The sequence below is a fragment of the Falco punctatus genome (assembly GCF_963210335.1).
Source record: "Falco punctatus genome assembly, chromosome: 20".
Lineage (NCBI taxonomy): Eukaryota > Metazoa > Chordata > Aves > Falconiformes > Falconidae > Falco > Falco punctatus.
In genome coordinates, this window is record NC_137600.1 from 5,943,830 (window position 1) to 5,967,742 (window position 23,913).

General features: G+C 54.9%; 1 protein-coding gene across 6 annotated transcripts in view; it reads right to left on the bottom strand.

The window, feature by feature from the left end:
• Nucleotides 1–23,913, bottom strand: part of ANK1 (ankyrin 1) — a 40,476-nt gene that overhangs the window by 16,110 nt on the left and 453 nt on the right. For 4 of the 6 annotated variants that reach the window (XM_080370513.1, XM_080370508.1, XM_080370507.1 and 1 more), the window contains exons 2-23: nucleotides 18,153–18,311; nucleotides 14,871–14,972; nucleotides 9,217–9,315; nucleotides 8,030–8,128; nucleotides 7,249–7,347; nucleotides 6,950–7,135; nucleotides 6,713–6,811; nucleotides 6,028–6,126; nucleotides 5,610–5,708; nucleotides 4,968–5,165; nucleotides 4,786–4,884; nucleotides 4,300–4,398; nucleotides 3,948–4,046; nucleotides 3,559–3,756; nucleotides 3,286–3,384; nucleotides 3,098–3,196; nucleotides 1,798–1,995; nucleotides 1,493–1,591; nucleotides 993–1,091; nucleotides 569–667; nucleotides 372–464; nucleotides 104–176 (exon numbers count right to left, since the gene is read on the bottom strand). In XM_080370513.1, the coding sequence (XP_080226639.1) occupies nucleotides 104–176; nucleotides 372–464; nucleotides 569–667; nucleotides 993–1,091; nucleotides 1,493–1,591; nucleotides 1,798–1,995; nucleotides 3,098–3,196; nucleotides 3,286–3,384; nucleotides 3,559–3,756; nucleotides 3,948–4,046; nucleotides 4,300–4,398; nucleotides 4,786–4,884; nucleotides 4,968–5,165; nucleotides 5,610–5,708; nucleotides 6,028–6,126; nucleotides 6,713–6,811; nucleotides 6,950–7,135; nucleotides 7,249–7,347; nucleotides 8,030–8,128; nucleotides 9,217–9,315; nucleotides 14,871–14,972; nucleotides 18,153–18,311 (2,593 nt within the window). Of the gene's footprint in view, nucleotides 1–103; nucleotides 177–371; nucleotides 465–568; nucleotides 668–992; nucleotides 1,092–1,492; nucleotides 1,592–1,797; nucleotides 1,996–3,097; nucleotides 3,197–3,285; nucleotides 3,385–3,558; nucleotides 3,757–3,947; nucleotides 4,047–4,299; nucleotides 4,399–4,785; nucleotides 4,885–4,967; nucleotides 5,166–5,609; nucleotides 5,709–6,027; nucleotides 6,127–6,712; nucleotides 6,812–6,949; nucleotides 7,136–7,248; nucleotides 7,348–8,029; nucleotides 8,129–9,216; nucleotides 9,316–14,870; nucleotides 14,973–17,012; nucleotides 17,234–18,152; nucleotides 18,312–23,913 lie in introns of those variants that run through there. The other 2 variants (XM_080370509.1, XM_080370510.1) reach the window with 2 other exon arrangements.

Sequence of the window (23,913 nt, forward strand, 5' to 3'; positions counted from 1 at the left end):
GGCCCCCGGCAGGAATGCCAGTGCCTATTCTTGAGACTGCTGCCTGCCATGCTGGGCCAGCCAGCGGGTCTCTGGGATGGTGGGCCCAGTTCTGGCCCCTCACCTTCATCCTCTGACACGTCCAGAATTTCGTCTACAGTCTCTGGGAAGCTCATGCGGTGCTTGTCACCAATTGACTGCGGGAGCAGAGCAGAGTCAGAGGAGGCCAGCTCTTTGCTGCACAGCTGCCTGCAGCCCCCGTCTCACCCCTGGGCTAGGCATCCAGCTGTCAACACTGGCGCTGCCCAGCCATGCTCAGTGGACCTTTGCAGGGCTGCTCCCAGCCCCATCCCTCCTCCGCAGGGTCCTGGTCCCAGTCCCCAGGGGCTTACCAGGACATCGGTTTCCTCTGTGACGATCTTGAGCACGTCTGTGACAGAAATGTAGCCAAGCCTCTTTGCAATGGCCAGGGGAGTGGTGCCGTTCTGTGCAGGGAAGAAATACCAGGTGAGCAGCAGCCACAGGGAAGCCCAGGCAGGCACCCCAGCTTGCCATGGGGCGAGTAGGTGCGGGCACATGCCGTACTCACCATGCTGATCTCATTGGGAGAGGCACCATGCTTCAGCAGCAGTGTCACGACGTCCGTGTGGCCCTGCTGCGCTGCTTGGTGCAGAGGGGTGTAGCCCAGCTGCAGGGGAGGACAGAGGGTGCTGCCATCAGTTCCAGGTGTGTGCTGCCCCAGAAATGCCCCGGGGCCTCACTCTGTGCTTCAAGCCTGGAGCATGAGCGTGGCTCCCTTCTTTCCAGAGCAAGCAAAATGGCTCTGCAGAACCCAGCACTTTCCCCAGGCCTGTAGCTAGACTACAGAAGCTTCCAGACATGGAGACAGGAGGGCTTGGAGCAATGTGGGGGTAGGGGAAGTGGAAGCAGGGAGGGAGGCTAAGCCTTCCCCATCAACCTGCATGCTGTTGCCAAGGGCAGAAAGGTCCTTGGAGTACAGGACATTTCTGTACCTTAGTCTTGGCGTTGACATCAGCCTGGTGCTGCAGCAAAAACTTCACCAGCTTGATGTTCCCATAGTGGCTGGCCACATGCAGCGGAGTATAGCCCATCTGAAAAATGACATCAGGTTTCAGCCTGCCCTCAGTGGCACTTCCGTCCCTTCTGGCTTCAGTATGCTCATCCCATGGGTAAGGCCCCGCAGATGAAGGATGGGGCACGTGTGCAGGTACTGCCTGAGAGCCCAGGACCAGGGCAGAAGGCACACTGCAGACCACACCATGGTTGTGCCTGTTGGTACAGGGGGGAGCTGTGGGAGCAGGCAAGAATCATCCCTCCAGGAAGGTGGAGGGAAGAGGTGGAAGAGTCCCCAAGGCAGAGACAAAATGGTAAGGATGCCTGCAAGAGGGCAGACTTGCACAAAGAAAAAGAAAAGCAATGCTCCTCCTGAAGGAAGCCTAGAGGTGGCTCCCCCACATTTTTCACCATAGCCATGGTCAATGCACCACTTTACCCTGGTTGTTGTATCCACTGTGACTCCGTGTTTCACTAGAACATCAGCAACCAGCACATGGCCCTCTTGCGCCACAAGATGGAGAGGAGTCAGGCCACTCTGCAAAGAGAGGACATCTCAGCGTGGTGGCAATGCCATCACTGCAGCTCTAGCAGCAGAGACTCTGAGGCCAGGTCTCCAACCTGGCAAATTGACCAACACTGTGCTGCTAGCCAGGGCACTGCTGCCTAAACGCAGGGAGGCACTGGGGCCTGGGCTACCGCCTTGTCAGCTACCGCCTGGCAGGACATGCCAGGACAACTTACCTTGTTGCCTAGGTCACCGTTGGCTTGTTTGGAGAAAAGCAGTGCCACCATGTCCGCATGCCCCTCCTGGGAAGCCAGGTGTAGGGGGGTGACTCCCTGTACAGACTCCGCATTTGCAGAAGCCCCGTACTGCAGCAAGCTGCTGGCCACCTCCATCTGGTTCTGCTTGGCAGCAATGTGCAGGGGGGTGTACCCATTCTGCAGGGAGAGAGGCTCATTGCAGTGCTCAGCCCCTGCCAAGCAGACCAGCAGGGACAGAAGGTGTCACCTTGTCTCTCCAGGTCAGGCCTGCCCTTCCTCGTTGCCTCCAGAGCTCAGGGATGCAGGCTTACACCCAAACCATCTCCCTGGCAGCCCCTAGCCCTGGCACTGGAGCCAAATCCCACTCCTCCAGCCAAGTCAGCACAGGGGTTTCAAAGACCACCTGCTTCAGGTTCCGCTGGCATTGGCTGTCCTGGATTTTTCCACACATGAATTTCTACAGCAGTATTCAGCCACCTGGACATGAGAGGCTGGGGCAGACAGACACCTCCTGGAACGCGTCTGGCTGAGCTCTGGAGCAAAACTCACAATGTGCAGGATTAGTATTCAGGCAGAGACTGTGGAGCATTGAGCACCGCCTTTGCTGCCATGCTGCAGCTGGCAGACACCCTCTGCCCAGGGTGATGCACAGACTGTCAGTGACGCAGACCAACGGGGGATCTGGCGCCGGTACTGGCTGCTCCCAGTGCCTGCCCAGCAAGCCTGCCGGCAGCCTGTGCAGGGGGAGACAGGAGTGCCAGATGGGGAGGGCCGGCACTAGCAGCCACTTGTCTGTTCTGAGGAGGCAGCTCCTGCACACAAAGTGGAAAGCTAGACTGCTGGCCTGCTCTTTAGGGAGATGTTTCCCATGCTCAGGCAGAGCGGGGCGACACTCACGAGCCCACAGGTTTTCTGGCTCACTGCTTCACAGCTGCATGCAAACATTTGTGTGTGGTTTCCCAAACTGCAGCACTGCCCCTCAGGGCTTGCCATGGAGACGCGACCCCCAAGCAACAGCCACCAGGCTGCCGGCATGGACTATCTCTGAGATAGCCTGTCTGCCAGAAGGGGTCAACTGCCCAGCACCCCTGCCTGCCCCATGTACTGGTGCAAGGGACCAGGCGGGCATGAGCAGCAGGTGTGGAGAGTGGCTAGTGGTGGCTGGACCCTTGTACACTCCCTGAGTGCCAGGGATGAGGGGCGGCAATAGCCCCAGGCTAGCAGGCAATGGACACATGACACAGCCCCACAGCCCCAGGGACACTCAGTCCAGCCTTACCCAGGCTGAGCTGTGCGGGGAGCTCCCCTTGGGAAGCAGCAGCTTGACGATCTCCAGGTTGTTGTGGTGCACAGCCACGTGCAGTGGGGTCAGGCCGTTCTGGGGAGGGGGAGAGGGCACAGACAGGTGAGACAGAGCTTCTCCCCATACCACACCACTCCTTCCACTGCCACAGGAGCAGCACTCACCTTCCCTGCTGCATTGGGATGAGCATCATGTGCCAGCAGCAGCTCTGCCACATCCACCTTCCCGTACTTGGCTGCCACATGGAGCGGGGTAAATCCTTTCTGAGGAGAAAGGCAGCCCATCACAGGATGTCAGGGATGAGGAGGAGAGCACTGGTGCATGCTGCGGCACAGGAGGAGGCTGCCCCTCCTGTGACAGGGACACTGTGCCGCCAGCCTGCCCAGCCTTGGCCCAGCCAGGTCACACCTTCAGCAGCAGTGGCCACAGCAGCCTACCTTGGTCATGCAGGTCTGTGACGCCCCCTTCTCCAGCAGGGCCAGGGCTGTGTCCACATGCCCCTCTTTGGCAGTGATGTGCAAGGGCGTGTGCCCTGCTGTTGTGGCCAGGTTGGGCTCAGCATTGCTCTCCAGCAGGAGTTTGACCATGCCAGTGTGGCCAATGCGTGCAGCACAGTGCAGAGGAGTCTGGTCATCCTGCAAGGGAGGCAGAAGAGCTATTTTGGCAGATTGGGACCAGTCCCTTGCTTGCCGTGCCAAAGGGGCCCCAGCCCTGCTCTTGCCATTGCACAGCCCCCTGGCAAGCCAGGCTCTGGGTAAGCGAGAGCAAAGAAACCTGCATTAGCTATTCCCAGAGCTGGACTATCACACAGGATCTCTGTGCCTACCTTTGCCTTGGCATTGGCTTTGGCTTTGTTCTGCAACAGGTACTTTGCCACATCCGTGTGCCCAGCTCTGGCTGCCATATGTAGGGGTGTCTCCACTTTCTGCACCAAGGACAGGATAAAGTGGTGAGGCCATAGGAGGGGATATGCCTTCCTGCGGTGGTTCCTCTGGCCTGAGCACTGGAGAGCAGTACCCACAACCTTTTCTGGTCCCTACCAGTTCCCGCTGCCAACACAAAGCAGGGGGCACCAGAGATTGCTCAGGAGAGCAATGGGTGCCTGACCTGGGCAATCCCCATCTCCTGCTCGACCTCGCCATGCTGAGTTCCCACAGCCCCAGCCAGATGGGACTCACCACATTGGACACGTTAGGAGAGGCTCCACGCTGCAGCAGGGTCTTGACAATGGGCAGGTGCCCCATGAAGGCGGCCACGTGCAGGGGGGTCAGGCCAGACTGTGGAAAAAAAGGGGCCAGGAGCCAAATGGGGACTGATGGCCTTCCCAGCATCTCTTCCTGCCCACTTCTCCCCCTCCCTGGGGCACACCTCAGCACAGAGGCAAACTCTGGGTTCCCAGCTTGGCCGGCCCCAGCAGCCTGGCAAGTGAGCCAAGGGGAACACGGGGAATGGCTGCCTCCTCTGCAGTCCCCCTGCCCTGCGAGAAGCAGGCTGTGGGGAGATGCTGCCAGGCTCAACAGGTTCTGAGCTGCAAAGAGCTCCGAGCCGCAATAAAGGAGGTGTCTGGGGACCAGCAGAGGCAACAGGGCCATCATCCCCTGCAGTGCTGCCTGCCGGGGACAGGCAGCAGCTGGAAAGCTGGGGCTGGGCTGCAACCCACCTACCTCCGTGACGGCATCGATGGAGGCACCTGTCTTCAGCAGCAGCTCCATCACCCGGATGTGGTTCTTCTTGCAGGCAATATGGAGGGGTGTGAAGCCATTCTGCAGATGGACAAATGGACAGCCATTAGTGAGAGCGCTCTCCCTCCCCCCTGCCACAGCCCTGCCTGCCCCTCTTCACTCACCAGGGCTCGGGAGTTGGGCTTGGCCCCCTTCTCCACCAGCAGTTTGGCCACTCGGTGGTGCCCGCAGTGCGCGGCCACATGCAGCGGTGTTAGGTGGTCCAGCGTGATGTCATCGATCTCAGCACTGTACTGCAGGAGCAGGCGCACACAGTCCAGGTGGTCACCCTGCGCTGCCATGTGGATCGGCGACAAGCCATTCTACGACCACAGAGCGGGGCCTCAGGGCTGGGCCAGGAAGGGGGACCAGGCATCCCACCTAGCCCTTGCCTCACTCCCCTGGCCACAGCCCTGGGCCAGAAATGATGGCTTGCTCCCCAGGGTGCTACCAGAGAGAAGCCCCAAAATCCCTCACAGAGGCTTGCAAGGCGATGCTGAGCAGAGGCAGGGCCTGACGAGCTGCTGACATGGGGCAGGCTGTCCCCAGGCCATCCCCTTCTCAGGGCTCGTTCCTTTGAAGCATGCAGCCCTCAGGCCGAGGGCTCCAGCTAGGGCCAAGGAGAAGGTCAGGAAGCTCCTTATACCTTGGCAGGCCAGAAAGTCAGCCCCAGCCACGGGTGGCATTCAGCAGCTGTGCACAGCTTGTTACCCCCTGAGCTGCCCCAGGACCTGGCACCAAGCACAGCCCCAGAGTCCCATGGATACCTTGGTTTTGGCTTGAATAGGAGCCCCATGGTCCAGCAGGATCTCTGCAATTCGCACATGTCCATTGCGAGCTGCACAGTGGAGAGGGGTCAGCTCATCCTGGGGAGAGAGAAAAGCTCAAGGGCTCAGCATAGGCAAGGGAGGGCACAGCTCTCCCCTCAGGCAGCACAGTAACAGGGGCTTCGGACTTGTTTGCAAAATAAGGCAAAAGGGAGTCTGCCATCAGCCCCCAGGGCGCACCCACTGTAGCCATACAGCCTCCTCTCACCTCTGCGTACACCAGGGAAAAACCTGGCCCATCCCCTTAGCACACCAGCAGCCTTCCCTCACACACCCGGCAAGATGTCCACAGGGGATGCAGGGAGCTCAGGGAGGGAGATGGCCCGCGTACTTGCTGGTGATTCAGAAGTGGTCTTACCTTGGTCCTTGTCTCTATCTGAGCCCCGCGGTCCAGCAACAGCCGTACCATGATGATGTTGCCCCGGCGCGAGGCTATGTGCAGCGGAGTGATCCCATTCTGACAGAAGGAACAGCAGTCTGTTAGAGGGAGAAACCCCTTCTCTTTTCCCTGCGGGGCTGCAAGGAGTCACGGTATGAACAAAGGACAGAGGAGATCTACATCCCTGCCCAGGGACGATGCAGGGGAACAGCTTGTTTCACAGGGCTGAGAGAGAGAGGGTGAGGACCTGCTCCTGCCTGCAGCTAAAGGCTGTGGACAGAAGCTGCACAGAGCTTGCAGGAAAGCGTCAGCTCATGGATTTGGCTGCAGCCATGGGACTGAAGAGGCACACCAACTGCAGGGGCTACCAGCTCTGCCCTGCAGCAACAGCAACAGCTGTCCCTCAGCCTGGACACAAGGTGTCCCAAAGAGCTTCCAGGGATGCGTGGCTGCATCCGACAAAGGGGAGACATAGTAGAAAGGGCCCACGCTGGTTATTAATGGCAACTCCTCAGACACGCATCAGCGTGCTACCTTCTGCACGGTCCCACCTCTCCAGTGTACCCTGGCAGCTGCTGCTGCACCTACATGGAAAGGTGGCACAACATCCTCTTCTGGTGCTGAAGCAGTACCCGTCCCAGCAGCCTTCCCACTCTGCACTCACCTGGGGTGTGAAGTTGACACTGGCTCCACGGTTCAGCAGTAATTGGGCCACACTGAGGTTCTCGTAGTGGGCTGCAATGTGCAAGGGTGTAAATCCAGTCTAGGGGAAAGAAGGAGGGATCAGCCCAGCCAGACACATGCTCCCTGCTGAAAGGATGGATAAATACAGCATACCAAGCTGCTGTTCTCCCTGGGGATGTGGGAAAACTCCCAGAGACAGGGCGGGAAAGCCACACACCTTTGAGAGGACATCAGCATTGGGGTCATTCTGCAGCAGCACGGCAGCTGTGCGAGTGTCATCGTTGCGGGCTGCAATGTGCAGGGCAGGCAGGCGGACCTTTCCCTTTGTTCCATAGTTGATAAGGTGAGCAACCACATTCTCATGCCCTTGCTGCAGAGCCACAGCTAGTGGTGTGAAGCCATCCTGCCAAGGAGAGGCAGGTGAGAGAGGGAGAGCCAAGGAGCCATGGCAGCATCTGGCACATCCAACAGCAGCCCCAGCAAGCAGGGCCCCAGGGTCCTCCCCAAGGGTCTCACCTCTGTGGCTACGTTCTGGTTAGCTCCATTTTCCAGCAAGAACTTGACAACTTCCAGGTGGTTTTCCTGCGCTGCCATGTAGAGGGGCGTGAATCCTTTCTGCAAACACAGGGCCATGCACATCAACACAACTTTTCCTTGAGTGTCTTAGGTTCCTTGCAGATCTACACCCCATCAACACCCACACCCCCAGCTCACTGAACTGGGGCAAAAGCATACACAGTGTGGGTGTTTAAAAGGAAAAAAACTAGCTACAGTGGAGCAATCACAGAGACCTGGAGCCCGAGGCTCCCCACATCCAGAAAGAACCAGGAGATGCTTCACAAGAGTCAGCTGAGGAGACACTGCCTTCCACTCACTGACACTACTCTCCCTTGCTCCAGGGACCTTTCTCCCATCAGGCAAAAGCTGAAGAGCTTGCAACCCCACCAGGCCCAAGAACGAGAGAGCGAAGGAGGCACAGCATGTAAAGCTGCAGGGTTTGCTGGAGACCTTATGGCTGTGCCAGGGAGGCACTGGCCATGAGTCCTCCCTGGACGACTTCAGCGTGCTTGTGTGTGCTGCCGTGGACTCCCTCTGCAGAGAGACCATGCTGGTCTCCCCACACCCCTCAAGAATCCCTCCCCACCACTTGCATACTCATCTTCTTCCGGGAGTCTGGCAGAGTCATCCTTGCCCCTGAACAGGACTAGAGAGAGGTGCCCATGCCAGGCACAGCTCCCACCGTGAGGGCACCATTATCACGCATGCTGGGTGCTCTTCCCACCCCAGGGCACTCTACCTGTGACTGCGCATTGACGTTGGCCCCATAGTTCACCAGTTCCCGCACCACGTCCCGTTGTCCAGCCAGGGCAGCAATGTGCAGGGCTGTGTTTCCTTTCTGAAAGACAGCACAGGGCAGCGCTCAGGGGCTGGAGCAGCCCTGGATACCAGGGGAAGACGAGGCTGACACGTGCTGACACACGTGCAAACAGAGCAGCTGGCCAGGGGAAGCCTGCAGGGCCCTCACCCCATGCGCCATCCCTGCAGGTATCCTTCACATTCGCTGGCCAGGGAAGAGAGTGATTTCATCTTTCCCATGAAGTTACTGGCAGCAAATGCTGTATGCATTGTCAGGCTCTGTGTACCTCCAGCACCAAGAGATGAGGAGGGGAAGGAGGGTGGGGGAGCTGAACTGGCAGTCTTCAGGCAAAACTGCAGCGTGTGCCCAGGTAGCCAAGGCATCCAGCAGAGCTAGGGGATGATAAGCAGGCTGGAAAAACGCAGACACAGGCTCTTCCGACTTGTGCCTTTGGGTGGTGTGGCAGAATGCCAGACCCTGCTCCACGCCCTGAGCCCTGCCAGAGCCCTGGGGAGGTGGCAAGCCAGCCCCCTCCTGCTCTCGCAGTCTTTCAGACAGTGCTGGAGGCTGCTCATTTGTCAGCCCTGCTCGCCTGCGCGTTGTTTTGCTTGTCACTGAGCAAGAACCACTCCCTGCCGTGGTGATGCCAGGGAGGGAATGATATGCTATTTAAGGAGCACCACAGATTTCCAAGTTTGCTACAACGGTTCCAAGGCCATCTCAGCGTTGCAGCATGAAGGGGCTGCCCTGGGGCAGCAAGGGCTGACCTGAGCGTGCAGCCAGTGCCAGGAGGAGATGTGAGTAAAAACAGTAGTAGGACATGTTGTGGCTTCTGTTACACCCCTCTTGAGCCTTCAGTGGCCCCCATGGCCACCACAGGGGAGAGGCATGGGCGGAGAAGAACCTCACACCCGCCCGGCGGTACCCAGTACAGCTTCAACTGTGCTGAAATCAGAGCCCGGGTCCCAGGCCCCAGCCCAGCAGCACTGCCACCAGCACAGCCTTTCCAGGGGCTGAGAGCAAACAGCATGATTCACTGCTCTCGTTCTCAGCTACTGCTGGCACGTCTGGCAGCAGCGGCAGGGTGCGGAACTGTGAGTAATGTGACCAGACTCCCTTAGCCTCACCTTGGTTGTTGTCTCCAAGACGATCTCCTTGTGCAGCAGCTCCACCACCATTTTCACATGGCCCTCCTTGGAGGCCAGGTGCAAGGCGTTCAGCCCGTTCTGGAGGAAGCAAAGGTGGGAGAGGGGCATTACTCACATGCTGGGGCTGGGGCTCTCTGGCGAAGCCCCTACTCTGAGCTCCTGTGCAGACACGACTGTGGGCATTTGGCTGATGCTGGAGAAAGTCCAGGCTGGTGGGAGCAGAAGTCATTGCCTTGCCCTTGAGCCCTGCGTTGGCACCCAGCATGACAGCCATGGTTAGCTCCATGCTGCCAGGGCAACTGCACACAGCTGAATGCCGAGCTGCTGACTAACGCTGAAGGTTTCTCTATGAGCAAAACACACAGCCCCCATAGACAATTTCCTATGGACGGGTGGCACCACAGCTCAGCATGTGTGTGCTCGGTGCCACAGGCACTGTTTCAGTCCTCCCTGCTCATGACACATCTCTGATGTCAGCTCCTGTGTCTTTGCCCAAGTGACTTTCCTCGGAGTGCTCCTGCACACGATTGTCAGGCTTCTCCGACTTGAAGCACAAAGCTGAGCTTTGTGTATGGCCCAGAGTGAGGACGCACCAGAGCTGATGTGTAAGTGCACAGGCAAACCTTAAACTTAACAGTTACACAGACAAAAGCGCAGTGAGAAGCTCTGCCTGGGACAATGATTTTATTAAGCAGCTGCCAAATTTAATTCACAACAGTTCAGGAGCTTCCAGTCCACCAGCTGGCTTCTTCCTGGCTTTGCAGACTGCCTACCAACAGCCCCATCCTGCAGCCCGTGCTCAGCACAGGGTTAGCTTTGCTCCCTCAGAGTTTAACTGCAGCAAAGAGGGCAGAGAAAGTGTTTGCTGTGCCACTACTCAGCTCTGCCAGTTCCAGGAAGCTCCCAAACAAATGAAGTGACTTCTCAGGAAGTCAAAACCCCCAGTTTAGGTCATCTTTTTCCTACACATGGAAAAGATGAGGTGCACTAGGTGCAGAGGGCTGGCCAGCACCCTTTTAGCATCATGACCTGACCAGAAGGGGTCAGGCCAGCCAGCATGCTACAGGCTGCAAACAGAGCTTCTGCTCCGTTATTTCTGACACCCTCTTCCGCTTCCCAGATGCGAATAAAAGGTCTGGGATATTTGCTAGCAAAGAGGTTCAATATGCAGGCACTGTCAGATGTCACTTTTTCCCCATAAGGCAAATGTCCCTTGTCCCTCGCTTCTCCCAGGTGGATGCATTATGTTTACTCACCCCTACGCAATGCTGTCATGTGGCAAAGAGACACCAGCTCCCTGGGAGCACGCAGTCCTGCCCAAGTACTCCACCTCCCAACCATCTGTTTCAGCTCCTCTAGAGTACTGGAAGGTCACTTCACAGAATTGCTTCATCCCCACCTGAATATAGGTAGGGGAGCAGAAAATGCCTGGGGAAGCTCCAGTTCCAGCACTCAACACTCCAATTAAACTTAGAACAGCTTCAAGAGTGTTATCATACCAGAAAAAGGTTTCCCACCCTCTCTCACTCAAAGCACCAGCTATCCAGGATCACAGTTGAAGACTCACAGATTCTTTTTCTCAACTCTGATTAAAGCACAAAGAGAAAACCCCTAAAAATTCACAGGCTTCCTCAGCACACCAACTCCAAAATTCCCAAGAGCCTCAAGCACAAAAGGCCTGCTTCCAAGGGAAAATGAAGTGGGAATGTTGCAAAGCCCACAGAACAGAGCTACCAAAAGGAAACAGTCCCCAACCAGGCCTGGCTATACGGCATGTATCACCTCGGACAAGCCCAGCTCCTTTGACTAAGAAACATCTATGCAACCCCACACAGATGGTCACTGACACCCTCACCTTCATGAGCTCACAAGTCAGATATGTGGCCACAGACACACATGCTTTTTCTCCATTACACTTGCGCGACAAATGCCTGGAGTGCAAGACAGATGCTTGATTGCTCTCCTCAGCATACATCCTTTTACACAAGGGATTCATAAATAACCTTCTGAATGCTGAAAACCTGTGAGGAATCATTATTCTCTGGCCTTACAACAATAAGCACAACGTTTGCAGGAGATAGTTTCCCAGAGGCCCATCGATATTTCTGCTCCAGGAAGAATACAGGCTGCTTTGCATATCTGCTTTGTCTTGACAGATCATCTGACCCAAAACCGCCACAAGATGTACTTAATTTCAAAGGTGCTGTATTCCCCTCACTAAGTGCTGCAAACGCTTCCCAGAAATCCCAGTCGCTGGCTGTCAGTGCGACAGACACAGCCCTGCAGACAAACACAGAAGGCAGGACTTAGCACTTTGCCTGCACCAAAAAGGGTCATGCCAGAGACTGCCCACTCTGCCCACCCCAACAGAGACTATCCCCTAGGACCGCATGCTGGCACAGTGCTGTTCTTGCTGGTGAGGGTCCTGGCAGCAAGACGCGCCCATCCTCAGGCTTCCAGCTCCTCATGGATGATATGGGAGCATGCAGGAATTTGAAACACAATGGAGGTGAATGATGAAGGCACTGATGCAGATGGCAGCAATGAAGGGGATTAAATTGGAGGGATGAAGATCAGATGGCATGTCAAGGTCTCTGCACTTGAGTAAGAATACAGGGCCTGTGGGATAGGTCTGACCACATATATCCCTCTTTATTCTATACAGGACATGTGAGGTTGGACCTTTCTCACAGGTCTGATATTCCTCAGAAGGAAACCCTAAAGTGCCATCTAACCTCAGGGAGATGGCAGGAACCAGTGCAAAGACGTCACCAAAAGAAGTGCCTCGTACTGTTGTAGCCATGCGCTCCCCATCAAGGTGTTAAATCCCTTCACCAGCACCAGAAATCGGGCTGCAAACAGGACTTGTAGCTGGCCAGTGGAGACAGCTGATGACTGTCTTTCTGGGTGACGAAGAAGATCAAAGCTATCGTCTTTAGCTTGGGGCTGGGTCTCCCTGTTTTAATTCTTTGCAGACTCCTTTCCAGAACCACATATTCCTCTGCACTAGAGTGGTACAGGAGTAGTGTGCAATGCAGAAATCCCTCCTCCACTTTCAGGCTTGTCATTCGACATGAGTGAACATCCGTGGCGTGATCTGCGTGTGGAGTCTCCCGTCTCAGAAGGCATGGGCCAGCGTGGCCAAACACAGCCCCCATCTACTCTTGCCCCTCTCCTCCAGACAACCACAGGAACTGACAGGTGGGAATTCTCTGAGCCACTTCTGAACAGGCAAAGTAAGATGATTTCCCCTGCCAGGCTCTGCTCTAGCTTCTACACACACAGAGCATGCACGAATGTGCCACGCGTGGCAGCATCCCCACTCCTTCCTGGAGAGGATTGCAGCACATATGTCAGCGGCAGGATCTCCCTGCTCCTTGTGACTTGCTTTCCCAGAGGTCCGTAAGGGAGCAGTGGGTGCATGAAACACCTGTTTACCTCTGCTTGTTTATGGCTAAGTGGAAGCAAGAGCGGTGTGACTGCTTCCAGCGACTGGCCTGCTGCTGTGGCTCAATTCTGTGTGGCTTCTTCTCCCCTTCAAGAGAGACTAAGGGAGGAGCAGTTGGTGGTTTAATGACTGGGCCCAATTCTGAAATAAAGCACAGCAACTTGGAAGATCCCCAGGTGCAAGCACACAATCTGCTCAGTGCCAAGTACAAGCCAAGTCCTGCAGCCCAGTGCTAAGAGCATCTCACATGGCCTCTCTTTACAAACCCTGTACCTTTGGGGTCAGAGCCTCTAACCCATGAAGGGGACACCGTGGAAAAACTCATCTTCAAAGGACTCTGAAACTGAACACTTTCTACCTCTTCTCCCTACAAGACCCTCTGATCTAAATCCCATATGTCCCCAGACAGCCCCAGCATAGAAGTCTGAGAGTACCTGGATGCTGATTATGAACAAATAATCCAGATAATACAGGGATGAAAAAAATGAGCATCTCCTGAGCTTTCCCCAAACCTCATCTAGTGTTCCAAAGAGGAGGAGGGAAGCTGCAGTCTGCCCCAGGGGTCTGCAGAAACCCAGCATCCCTGCACAATAGCATCAGTCAGAAAAGAAAAAAAGAGGTGACATTTCCTGGGGGAACCTGTCCGCAGTAACTACACTGGCCACTGCAGTGCACAAATAAGTAGGTCTGAACTATGCTTGATTTGGGCACTCGATACTAAACCAGGTGCATATACATTTGTGCTACCTGCTGAGTCAGTCTCCCCAGCATCACCACTGCTCTGGAAAGCAGCCAACGGTGCAGTCTGCCTGTCCCCTGCTGCTCAGCGCAAGCCCCCTGAGTCTCTCCCTACAGTACCTACCCCAGCTCAGGCTGAGCCACTTCCATTTGGCAGCTACACAGATACAAAACGTTCTGTCGATTACTTGCAAACAATTCTGCCTGCAGCTATTTTTGCCTGGGGCAGACCTGCCTGTGCCCTGGGCCAGGAGGGACTACACCTGCCCAGCACCTCCTACACCACCAAGACTGGCATTTTGCAGACAACCCCTGCTTCTGTTAAGCTGCAGCTTCTGAGAATCTGAAAGCCTGAGCACTGCAGGCAAGGAGAATATCCCCAGCAGTGACTCCTGCTACACCCCAGCCACCTTGCTACACCCTTCACAGGTACCTGCTCTGCCCTCTGATAAGCAGCTGAGCCCCTTCCAACTGTCAGTTGCTTGTCACCCTAAAGGAGCCTCAGATCTCCCTCTCTGCTTACCTGTTAATGCCCTTTGCTATGCTCCAGCTAGTACTGCCAGGCTCCCCAGATTTGTACAGCTAGTGCTGCTCCCCCTGCCCCAAAGACGATGCTCCAGATCTGCCTTCTGGTCAGCTGTTCTCCTCTCCAGCATAGGACCTGTTTCTACTCGGTTCAGCTGTGGAAGGCTCCCCAGCAAGGGGCTGCTCTCATGCTGCTGTCTGCCCTTCGTGGTCCCTCCCCTGGACTCAATTCTGGTTAGGAGCTCCAGTGCCAGCTGCTTGGTACAGGCAGGGATGAGGGGCTGCAGGTTGCCTGGAGCCTGGCAGGGGTGGTGCACGTGAGAGGAGTTGGGGTCTGCCAGGACACTCAAGTCCGCACCCCAGGGATCCCCCCACTGGCTTGGCAGTCACAGCTCCATGCTTTGCTAGAATGGTGTGCACCCATCCCCCAGCTGGGCACACCACAGCTCTGGAGACAAGTGCCTGGAGACTGCACGGTGCCTTTGCAGGGCAGATCAACCCCAGGAAATTACCTTCACGCAGCGAAGTCGCTGCTGTGCTCCACCTGACACAGCACCTCTTTTGTCTGACCCCCCGATGCTTCATCTGGAGCCAGGCACACCAGGTGCAGGAGGGTAGGGAGCTCAGGACAGGCAGCCTCTCCCACAATTTTTTTAAACTTCCTCCGCCAAGCAACTTATTACCAACCAACTCGTATTCTCTGCTCCATGACAAGTGGAACTGCGGGATCAGGGCAGGTCCTCCCAGTCAGCTACGCAGAGCAGAGTAAGCAAAGCAGCCGTGGGGAACCTTCCTGCCTCCATCCTATGGGAGCAGGCTGTAAGGAGGGGGTGCAGTGGCTGCCACTGGGCCCAGGGGAGCCACCACACAGCATGCTTCATGAACCAGAGGTGGCACCAGAAGCCCTGTGAGTTTCACATACCTGGTTACAGGTGTTAATATCTACCCCATTCCTGAGGTAATCCAAGGCTTTCTCCAGATTCCCGGATCTTGCAGCTCTCAAGAAACCGGTTGCAGTATCGGCCTTGGGGAAAAAAAAGAAAAAGCATGAGACAGAGTCCCTCTGTCCTCCCCCATCACCAGCACAGGGCCAGCTCCTCAGTTGCAGAGAACATGACTCCAGAGACAGGCAGGTCAAGGTGGGAACTGCAGGGACAGACTGAGGTGCCCCAAATCAGGTAGGAAGAGGCCGGGCTGGGACCTGGACTTAGAGCGAAGGCCATCCAGATGACAGGGCAGGAGAGCTACACGAGGTCTGCAGCTTGTCCCAGCACTGCAGGCGTGGTAGGGAGGAACCTCTAAGGGGACTCTGCAACCAGAAACACCTCTGTGTCCTGGCTGAGAGACTGCAGTGATGGATGGAGCCTCGGCCACAGCTGTGGTGAGCCCATCTCTGCTGTCCTCCAGAAACGGCTGGCTGTGGTGACGAGTTTGAGTGCCGGCACCAGGGACAATGACCCTGGCTGAGCGCCCCGCATCCAGGAAAGTCATAACTCTCTGTTCTGACAGAAAGAAGGCAGTGCCTCCCTGCACCACTAAAACACAGCCACCCCAGGCAAGGCACAGCAATACTGCAAGCAACACTTTAGCAGTGTAAGGCAGCAAATGAAGGCCATGGGATGGCTCACCAGAAGCTGTAGAACAACAGGGTGGAAATGAAGTGGCATGGCTCTGTGAGGCTTGGACCTTGGACTGGTAACTGCGAGCTGCTGCCTGCCTGCTAGGTCCAGCCCAAAGGGCTCTCTGCAGCAAAGAGCCACGAGACTTCCACAGCAAGGGCGCGTGACACACTCCTCTGCCCTCAGCTCAACAGAAAATCAGAACCCCTCTTGTACCACTGAGGCTGGGACTGAACAAGGGACCTCCTGTCCTACAAAAGCCCATATCCTGCCATCCCAAGCTGTCCTCTAGTGCCCACAGCCTGGCTGTGGAGGAACACCCAGGAATAGGAAGCTCCTGGATAGGACCTGGAAGCAGCATGGCCACTGAGGACAGCCCTGGAGGCAGAGCTAGGCAGGATGATGCACCACATGGGTTCAGGGCGTCTCTCTTCCCCTCTCTTTGCAGGATCAGTCATTTGAATTTGGACTTCGAAGCAGCATAACTCAGCTGCCTTCTGCTCTCCTCCATCTGCCTCCCCCAGCCCATGCTTTTTGCCTGACCCTCTTACCCCACAGAAAGGTAGCCATGTCCTGGGCCCATCACTCTGCTACCCCCTGCAGAAGGAAGACCCACAGAGAGGGTGTCCTGACCCCCACTGTGCTAGGCGCACCCTGCAGGATCCTGCCTGGGCTCCCGCAGCTGTGGCTGGGTGCTATGGCCCCTTCTGGGGCAGCCCGCAGGGTCAGAGGGACAGGTAGTGGAGGGCAGCACTACCATGCCCTGTCCCACTGCGCAGCCTCCACATGCAGAGGGAACACATGCTGATCGCCTGACCTCCTGTGCCAGCTGGCTCCACTTGCTACTGTCTCAGGGGAGAGCCCTGTCCATCTGGAAAGAGCCCCCAGATTCACAGCAGAGCTGCTGGCTTTGCGGAGGGCTGTGAGCACAGAGGAGACATGACGTGGTGCCTCAGTGCTCTGCTCGTACAGGATGATCTACTGTAAGGGGCAGAAGGCAGCACCAGCTCTCTGCTTAGGAGTGCACATCTGCTCTCTGAGCTCTCCGTGCTGTTGGGTCTAGCAAGGAAACACCGACGGCTTCAAGCAACAGGTTGAACGCAAAGAGCTTTTCCAACTCCAGACCCTGCTAGAAGCCTCTGCATCTCAGGTCAGGATCAAGGACAGGGTGGCACCTCAGCTACGCTGCCAGCATGCCAGCCACAGCACAGACCTTCAACAGCAAACCCCTTGGAAAGTCCAAGTACAGCTCAGCCAGGGTCTCCCACCCACGGGATATGCACGGAACTTCGAAGATTAAAATGGTAGAACTCTACAGGCTCCAGCAGCAAAAGGGATCCTGAAGCCCTAGCATGCTCAGCAGCAGAGTCTACAGGCAGAAAGCAAGCAGAAAAGCAAAGCGGAGGTCTCTGTGGGCACAAAGGAGAAGTGCATTGTATACTCACAGCCACGTCTGGACCGGACCTGCCCTTTCGTGCTGCCATAGTCCGGCACTTCAGCTGAAACCTGAGCCTGGCGTCCCCTCTCTCCCTCCTTGGTTATCTACTCCCCAGCTTTGAGAGAGCCAGTAAGTTACATTGCATTCTATCTAAAAATACAGGCTCCCTCCTCGCTCTAACGCAGACCCTGCAGGGATCGCCAGCCGCTAATGGAATTTGTTCATTTTCTCTCCATTATTGTGTCAGACAGGATATTTAGTACCAAGCTGCCTCCGGAAAGCAGATGACTGCTGACAAGTGCAGGGAGCGGGTCAGAGCTGCAGGTATCACCTCAGGAACAGCAGAGAAAGAACAACCCCACAGCCATGCCCGGGAGCCTGGCATTTCACAGGTAACACCCACCACAGAGGAGAGGGGTCGCAGCTCCCTCCCAGCCCTCTGGATGCAGGGGGGGAGGGGGGGGGGGAAGGGCCTTGGAGAAAGTACTGAGGCATGACTGCTTCAGAAGTACTGCCCCTCCGCTCCCCACGCACCTTTCAGAGGTGCATAGAGAGATGCAAGACGTCAGACAACACATGCGGTCAGAGAAGAAGGGATAGCTCAGCTCAAAAAAAAGCAGAGGAAAGAGGTGTGCGTATGTTGCCCTTCCAGTGCCAGTGTGCGCGTTGGGAGTGCCTACCTATCACTCGGGGTGTTCGTTCACTAGGGAACTGAGGTACAGATTGGGTCACTGCCATCTCCTGAATTGCAGCAAAAGGGAGCAGTGACAGCAAGAAACGCAGAGACCTGTGGGCACAAGCAGGTGTGCATATCAAAAAGATACACACGGAGTCCAGCCAGCACACCAGCGTACCTGAATACCAACACACACACGGCACAGCTACCATCCACTAATAAGCACCAAGCGTAGTATTGGCATGCTGCAGGCACCCCCCACTCTGTACACACACATGCACACAGCCACTCGCTACCCACATGCCCCGGGATACACAGCAACTCCTTCCAGAAGCAGAGACTGCCTCTGCTGGTCTTCCTTTCTTTGGAGTTTGTAGTGTTTCTTTCCATTCTCCTTTGCCTTCCTAGCAATTTTCCAGGAAGGAGCTATTGCAGAGGAGAAAACAAACTGCCTCACTTGCCATTGTGTACCTCTTGCACTCTCGTGCAGCTGCTAAATCCTACACACAGGTGGTGTTCTCCACAGACTTCTAGATGTTCAGGCTGTGAAGTGTCAGTGGGCTGCTGCTGCCAGCAGTTCCCTGAGGGAGAAGCCTCAGATCTGGACTTCACAAAATACTCCAACACCTTCTAAAGTAAAAAAAAAAACAACCAAACCAAACAACCATAGCACAGCACATTGGACTGTGCTTCTATTCTCCTTCCTTTTCTTCCAGGAAAAAGCTCCCCTTGCCTGCTGACAATCTATATTTTTCCCTTTTCCTCTCCTGGCCCTGATCAGTGATGTCCTCCGTTCCCATTCACAGGTATCCTCCTGCTCTCACAGCCTTGCCCCACATAGCACTACTGCTGCTGGGTGAATGTCCTAGCCACTTCAACCCAACATGAGAAGCCTGGACTTGGCCAAGCCCATTGCATGGTAGCTGTGGCTAAGGCAATAAGCAAAGGGGAAGTTCTCCAAACCAGAGGTTCAGGCTGGGTTTCAAGGGCTGCAGTCAGTTACAGAGGTTCAGGAACCCTGCTCTGTCTTCAGGCTGCGGTTGGAGTCCTGCTTTAATCTCTCCTGGCACTACCTCACTTGCACTCCCACCCAGGGAGGAGCCCTTACCAACTCCTGCACATCACTGATAAAAGGAAGGGAGGGTCTCAGCATTGCCTCCTTCTGTGAAAGATGTCAATAGCCCACTCTGTACAAGCTGCTAAATGATGCAAGTGGATATCCCAAGTGCAAATGAGTTCAGGGACTTCTGCTGATCTAACAGTGTTTTCTGGGACAGGCAAAAACAGGCAAGAAGCAAGTTGCCACGCTATTCCAGACTGGCAAAACGCATATGTGCATCCTGCTACACTACACTGTCCTCTATACCTTAACTGTCCACTTGTGTCTTCTATCTGCAGGTCTTCTGCTAGAGTGACAAGGCAGCCTGAGCAGCGACTGCAACTCCTTTTGCTGCTTATATAGTACCCACCATGAGGAAGGGAGGAATTGGCTTCTTGCTGAGGAGCTCTGGAGGAGTTGGGATCCCTCCACCGCAAGGATGTGCACATGGGTCTGTGGGACTCCCTGGGAACATGTCCTGCTACTGACAAGGCCAAAGATGCCCAAAGAAAGGGACTGCGTGCCCTTTCCAACAAGTGTCTCACTCCAGCAGTCCCTGGAGAGCAGCCCTGCCAGCGCCACACAACCACCAGGCCACAGCGTGGGCAGGTGAGGGGCAGCACACCCAGTCAGAGGTTGCTAGCATCCACCAGACCTTCTCACTGCCCGCACAAAGTGCTTTGATGCTTAAAACCAGCTGATTCCCTGCTCCATTGGAAAAGCCACAAGGATTAGTTACAAAGAGGGGAGAGTGTGGCAGCTTGCAGTCACTGTGAGGTTTTTTTTTAAAATGGGCTGTAATTTCTTCACTCTGTACTCAGAGGCATCACATAGCCAGAGCTGGCCTGCAACTGAGACATGCGGTGCTACAGGGAATTCTCAGTCTCAACTCAGTCTCATCGCTCAGCCCCTGCTTGTCCCCTTCCCTGGTCTCTGCCACGTAGCTTTCAGAGTCTCTGGCCTCACTGAAGAACAGTGCTGCTCTTACACTAGAGAAGAGGAATTGCAGCACAGAATTTCAAATAACAAATTACCTCCCACACCCTGAGGAGCAAAATGCTTTCTGCCAAACAGCAGCCAGACCCAGCGGCCAGGAAGTTTGGGTCTGCTCACCCAGCTGATGCCTGCGTGGGAAGAGAGGGAAGCTGGCTGTGTGGCGGTTTTGCCTTAGTCCCTGCATGCCAGAGGCAGAAGGATGCAGACCAGGCCTGTCTGCACTATCCTTGGGGCAAGCACCCTCCTGCCAGCCCTGGCACTTGTTCAGTTTTGTTTCTTCCAGGCATAGCTACTGGAAAACCTTGCCAGTGAGGAGCAGCAGGCTTTGCTGTGTGAAAAGCTTCCTATGGCTGCTTCATAGCAAAGATCTTGAAAGCAAGCACCACTACACAGGTTTCTTGCTGTCTCATGAGCTTTGGCATTAATGATATCTCTGCACTTCAAACTCTCTTGCCTTTTTTTGTATTCTTTGGAAGCCCTGTGCTCCTTCCAGCAAGGAGCTTAGCAGCTCCTATTCTGCACACTGCAGGCATCTGTTTGCAGCTCCATTGTTCTAACACTCTCTAGAAACCCCTTATCAGGAGCAACATGTGCCATCCTTTCCCTGGAGTACATTAGGAGCAAAGTCAGCTGAGGTATTTTGCGAACTGGGATGTGCAAATCGTGTGAACAGCAGAGGAACAGCAACAGGAGGGCCCCTTCCAAGAGTCATGTGCTGCTGCTAGGGGGAAGGCACAGCTTTACCATTGGCCCTACCTGGGGGAGGCAGCAGTAGCTTTTGGCCCGGCCAAGCAGGCACACTTCCCCCTGGACATGGCTAGTCTGCCAGTGAACAGCGGGGTAAACAGAGCCAGGCTGACATGGCTCATGGAGCAGAGGACAGAGGAGGTCCAGCAAGGAAACACTGGGCAGCCTCGGCAGCGCACAGTCGCCCCAACAAGCAAAGAGCCCCCGTACTGGCAGTGAGATGCAAACCTGAACCCTAGCACCAAAGCCATGTATTGCTATGGGTATCCTACCTAAACAGTGTGGAAAGGTCCAACTCACATCCAGGAGTTCATCATCCAGTCACTTCCAGTCACTAGTGCCAGGGTGCTGGGATCTAAGGTCAGCGCTGCCAGCTGGGGAGGTACGGCAATAAACCTTGCTACATCCCTTGGCATTTGCTTTGGCATTTCTTTGCTCATGTGGGCTTGTGCCCAGTGGTGGGCATGATCCTCACCTTTGAGGGATTATTTCCAGCAGAGACAGCAAAATCTTACACCAGCGCAGTGGTTACTTTTAAGCAGTTGGCCAACCTAGGGATTTCTCCGGAGCCAGGGCTCATTTGGACCTCCTTGCCTTACAGATATCGAGTGCCCAGGTCTGCAGGTGATAACTTGGATCTTTTCTCATCAGATGAGAAGAATATGTCAGTCCTGGAAACACACTAGAACAGCTGGTAAGATTAAAAGCATAAGTCAAAGATGGCATCTAGGGTTCTCTCCAAGATGATCAGGGACAATCACGAAAATTGAATCGGAGATTCAACTCAAGATGCCCAGAAACAGAAGATCACACTGTCCACCTTACAGGAACTTCCTCTCCTATCTGTATTCACAGAAACTTGACGCTCTCAGAGGTCCCTGCAGTGGAAACAAAACCTCCTGGCAGCTTTCTGCCTTCCAAGTAGAAGACAGCATTCAGCACAGCACAGCATCTCCAGAGAGGCCACAGTAGCAAAGCCTCAGGCAGGCAGCCAGTGGAGCATGGAAAACAGGCTACCCAGGCACATACTGCAAACCCAGATGAAAGAGAAAAGCAAAAGCAGCAGGAAAATTCATCAGATAAAAATATAAATCTATATGCCCATATTCTGTTCCTTCATCATCCTCATCCCTGCCCCCATGGTTTAAGACAGATAAATCCATATGCCCAGGTTCTGTTCTCTAATCATCCTCACCTCTGCCCACACGATTTAGGACAGGCCAACAGATCTTAATAGGACTGATGAGACTCAAGGCACAAGAGGTCATCTCTGGAAAGCATCTGCCAAGCAAGTGTGTTCTTGTTTCACACACCAGTCTGAGAAAACCCTTTGTCCACGCTCATTTCTGCTGACTGGAGATTCCACAACAGCCCCAGGCCTCCCCAAGGCAGGTACCACAGAGGCCAATGGCTTATGTGCCCAGACCAGAATGCAGAGGGGAGCCCAACCATCTTGCAGCAGGTAAATTGGAGCATGCGGGAAATGAAAGATCTGTTCATGTTCCTGCGGCAAGGGGCTGTTAGAGCTGGAAGAGAACTCAGCACAACTGGCAGAGGAGGAATCCCAAAGCAAAAGGAGGGACCCTGTCAGGTTTGTGGGAAGGGAGGCAACTTGTCAAGTAGTGTTCTGAAAGTACTGAAAAGGGGGCAAGCTTTTAGGTGCAGGCACCAGACTGGCCCTTCCATCATGCGCAGTCCTCCATCATTACGTAATCATGAGTAACTAGCTTCCAGGAAGCCCATTTTTATGCACTCTCAACAGGAGATGTAGTTCTGGACTGTCACTGGTGGTACAGTTCAGGGCCAAGGTTAACTTTGTCCCTGCTGAGCATGTTCAGATACAGAGAGCATCTGCATTGCCATTTGGCTCCTTCCTCCTCCCACCTCACAGGTCCCCTTTGGTAGCTGCTGAAGCTGGAACAGCTTCAGGACTTTGAGGAGGGTGGATACCAGAAACAGCTTAATCAGCATTGAGCAAGGACTTGGGAGCTGCCCCTACAAAACAGGACTGACTCTTCTGATAAGGCTCCCTTGGTGCTACAGCCTATGGCTCTGTGAAAGCTTGCCTATGTCAGTCCCACCTGCTACTAATGGATTTTGTAAGCAGTAGCATCAAGATCTTGTTTGGTCATTTGCAGACCAGTACTTCCCCAATGAAGCACAGCGCTGGGTCCAGCAGCAATGAGTGGAGGAGAGGAGTAGGGGCTGATCCAGAGGTCTGGAGACCAAGACCTTGTTCCTTTCACACAGAGCCAAAGCAAGGCAAGAATTAACACAGCTACTGCTCCTGACAGCTGAGGCCATGCACACCCAGGGGAAAGCTGTCAGTCTCCTTTGATGTTAGCAGGAGCCTCTGCTCTCTGCATATCCTGAAAAAGAAAAGCTATTTTTACCTCAACAGAAAAACATATAGACTGTGACTGAAGACAATACACGAGAGCTTTTCACTCAGGCACTACACCTCTTCTAACAACGTAACAGGGTTTACAGCTGCTGAGAGATGCAGCAGCACAGTAACTGCTTTTTACCTCCTACTTTTCTAATGCACTTCCTTCCTTGGACCGTGACATGGCTCAGACAGGTGTGTGCGATGAACACCGGGGAGTTGGAAGGGCTTTAGCAGGTTGCCAGTGCAAGGGTGAAAGAAGACACATGTTCTGAGCCCATCTGATGCAAGCCAGGGTCTAAGGCACCTCTTGCAGACCAGCCTCCATCCTGCCCTGGGCTCTGGGCAGTGACCTTGTGCTTGGGAGATGTGCTGGAGTCTAGACATCAGGGTCTGCTCTGGCACCTTGTGGAGGAATGTCCTTTCTTCTAGCAATGCTTATGAACTGCTCCTAATTTCTGCAGTGTATTCTGACTCATCCTCTACCTCTGCATCAGCAGGGGTAGTCCACACCTGCTTTGCCTGCCTGCATGAGCAAAAGCACTGAGAAGGGAGCTTTCTACTCGGATCTGCACGCTGTGAGCAATCTCGGTACAGTCCCTGTGACATGGCTGCAATAGATTTACTGCCAGCAGTGTTCAGCCAGGCTGGTCTGGCCAGCGCTTGCGGTGCAGCCTCCGGAAGCCATGCAGGGAAGAAAGCATTGACAGGAAAGCACCTGAAGCACAGGCCTGGCAATACATCTCTGCCAGCTGATCCCTGGTGAGGACATGCAAGCAAAGCCACAGCAGCACAGCCACCTGCTCCTCAGTAGAGCTAGTACAGCACTGTGCCTAGAAAGAAACATCATCCTGCACCTGTCCCAGAGCTTTGGGTGGGTAAAATAAGAAAGATGATAACACAGAAATCAACATTTTCCATTACACTAGCACAAAAACCCTTACACTTGGGGGGCCCCTCCCTTCTGCCAACGAAGCAATGGTGAGAAGGATGAGGTGAGTACA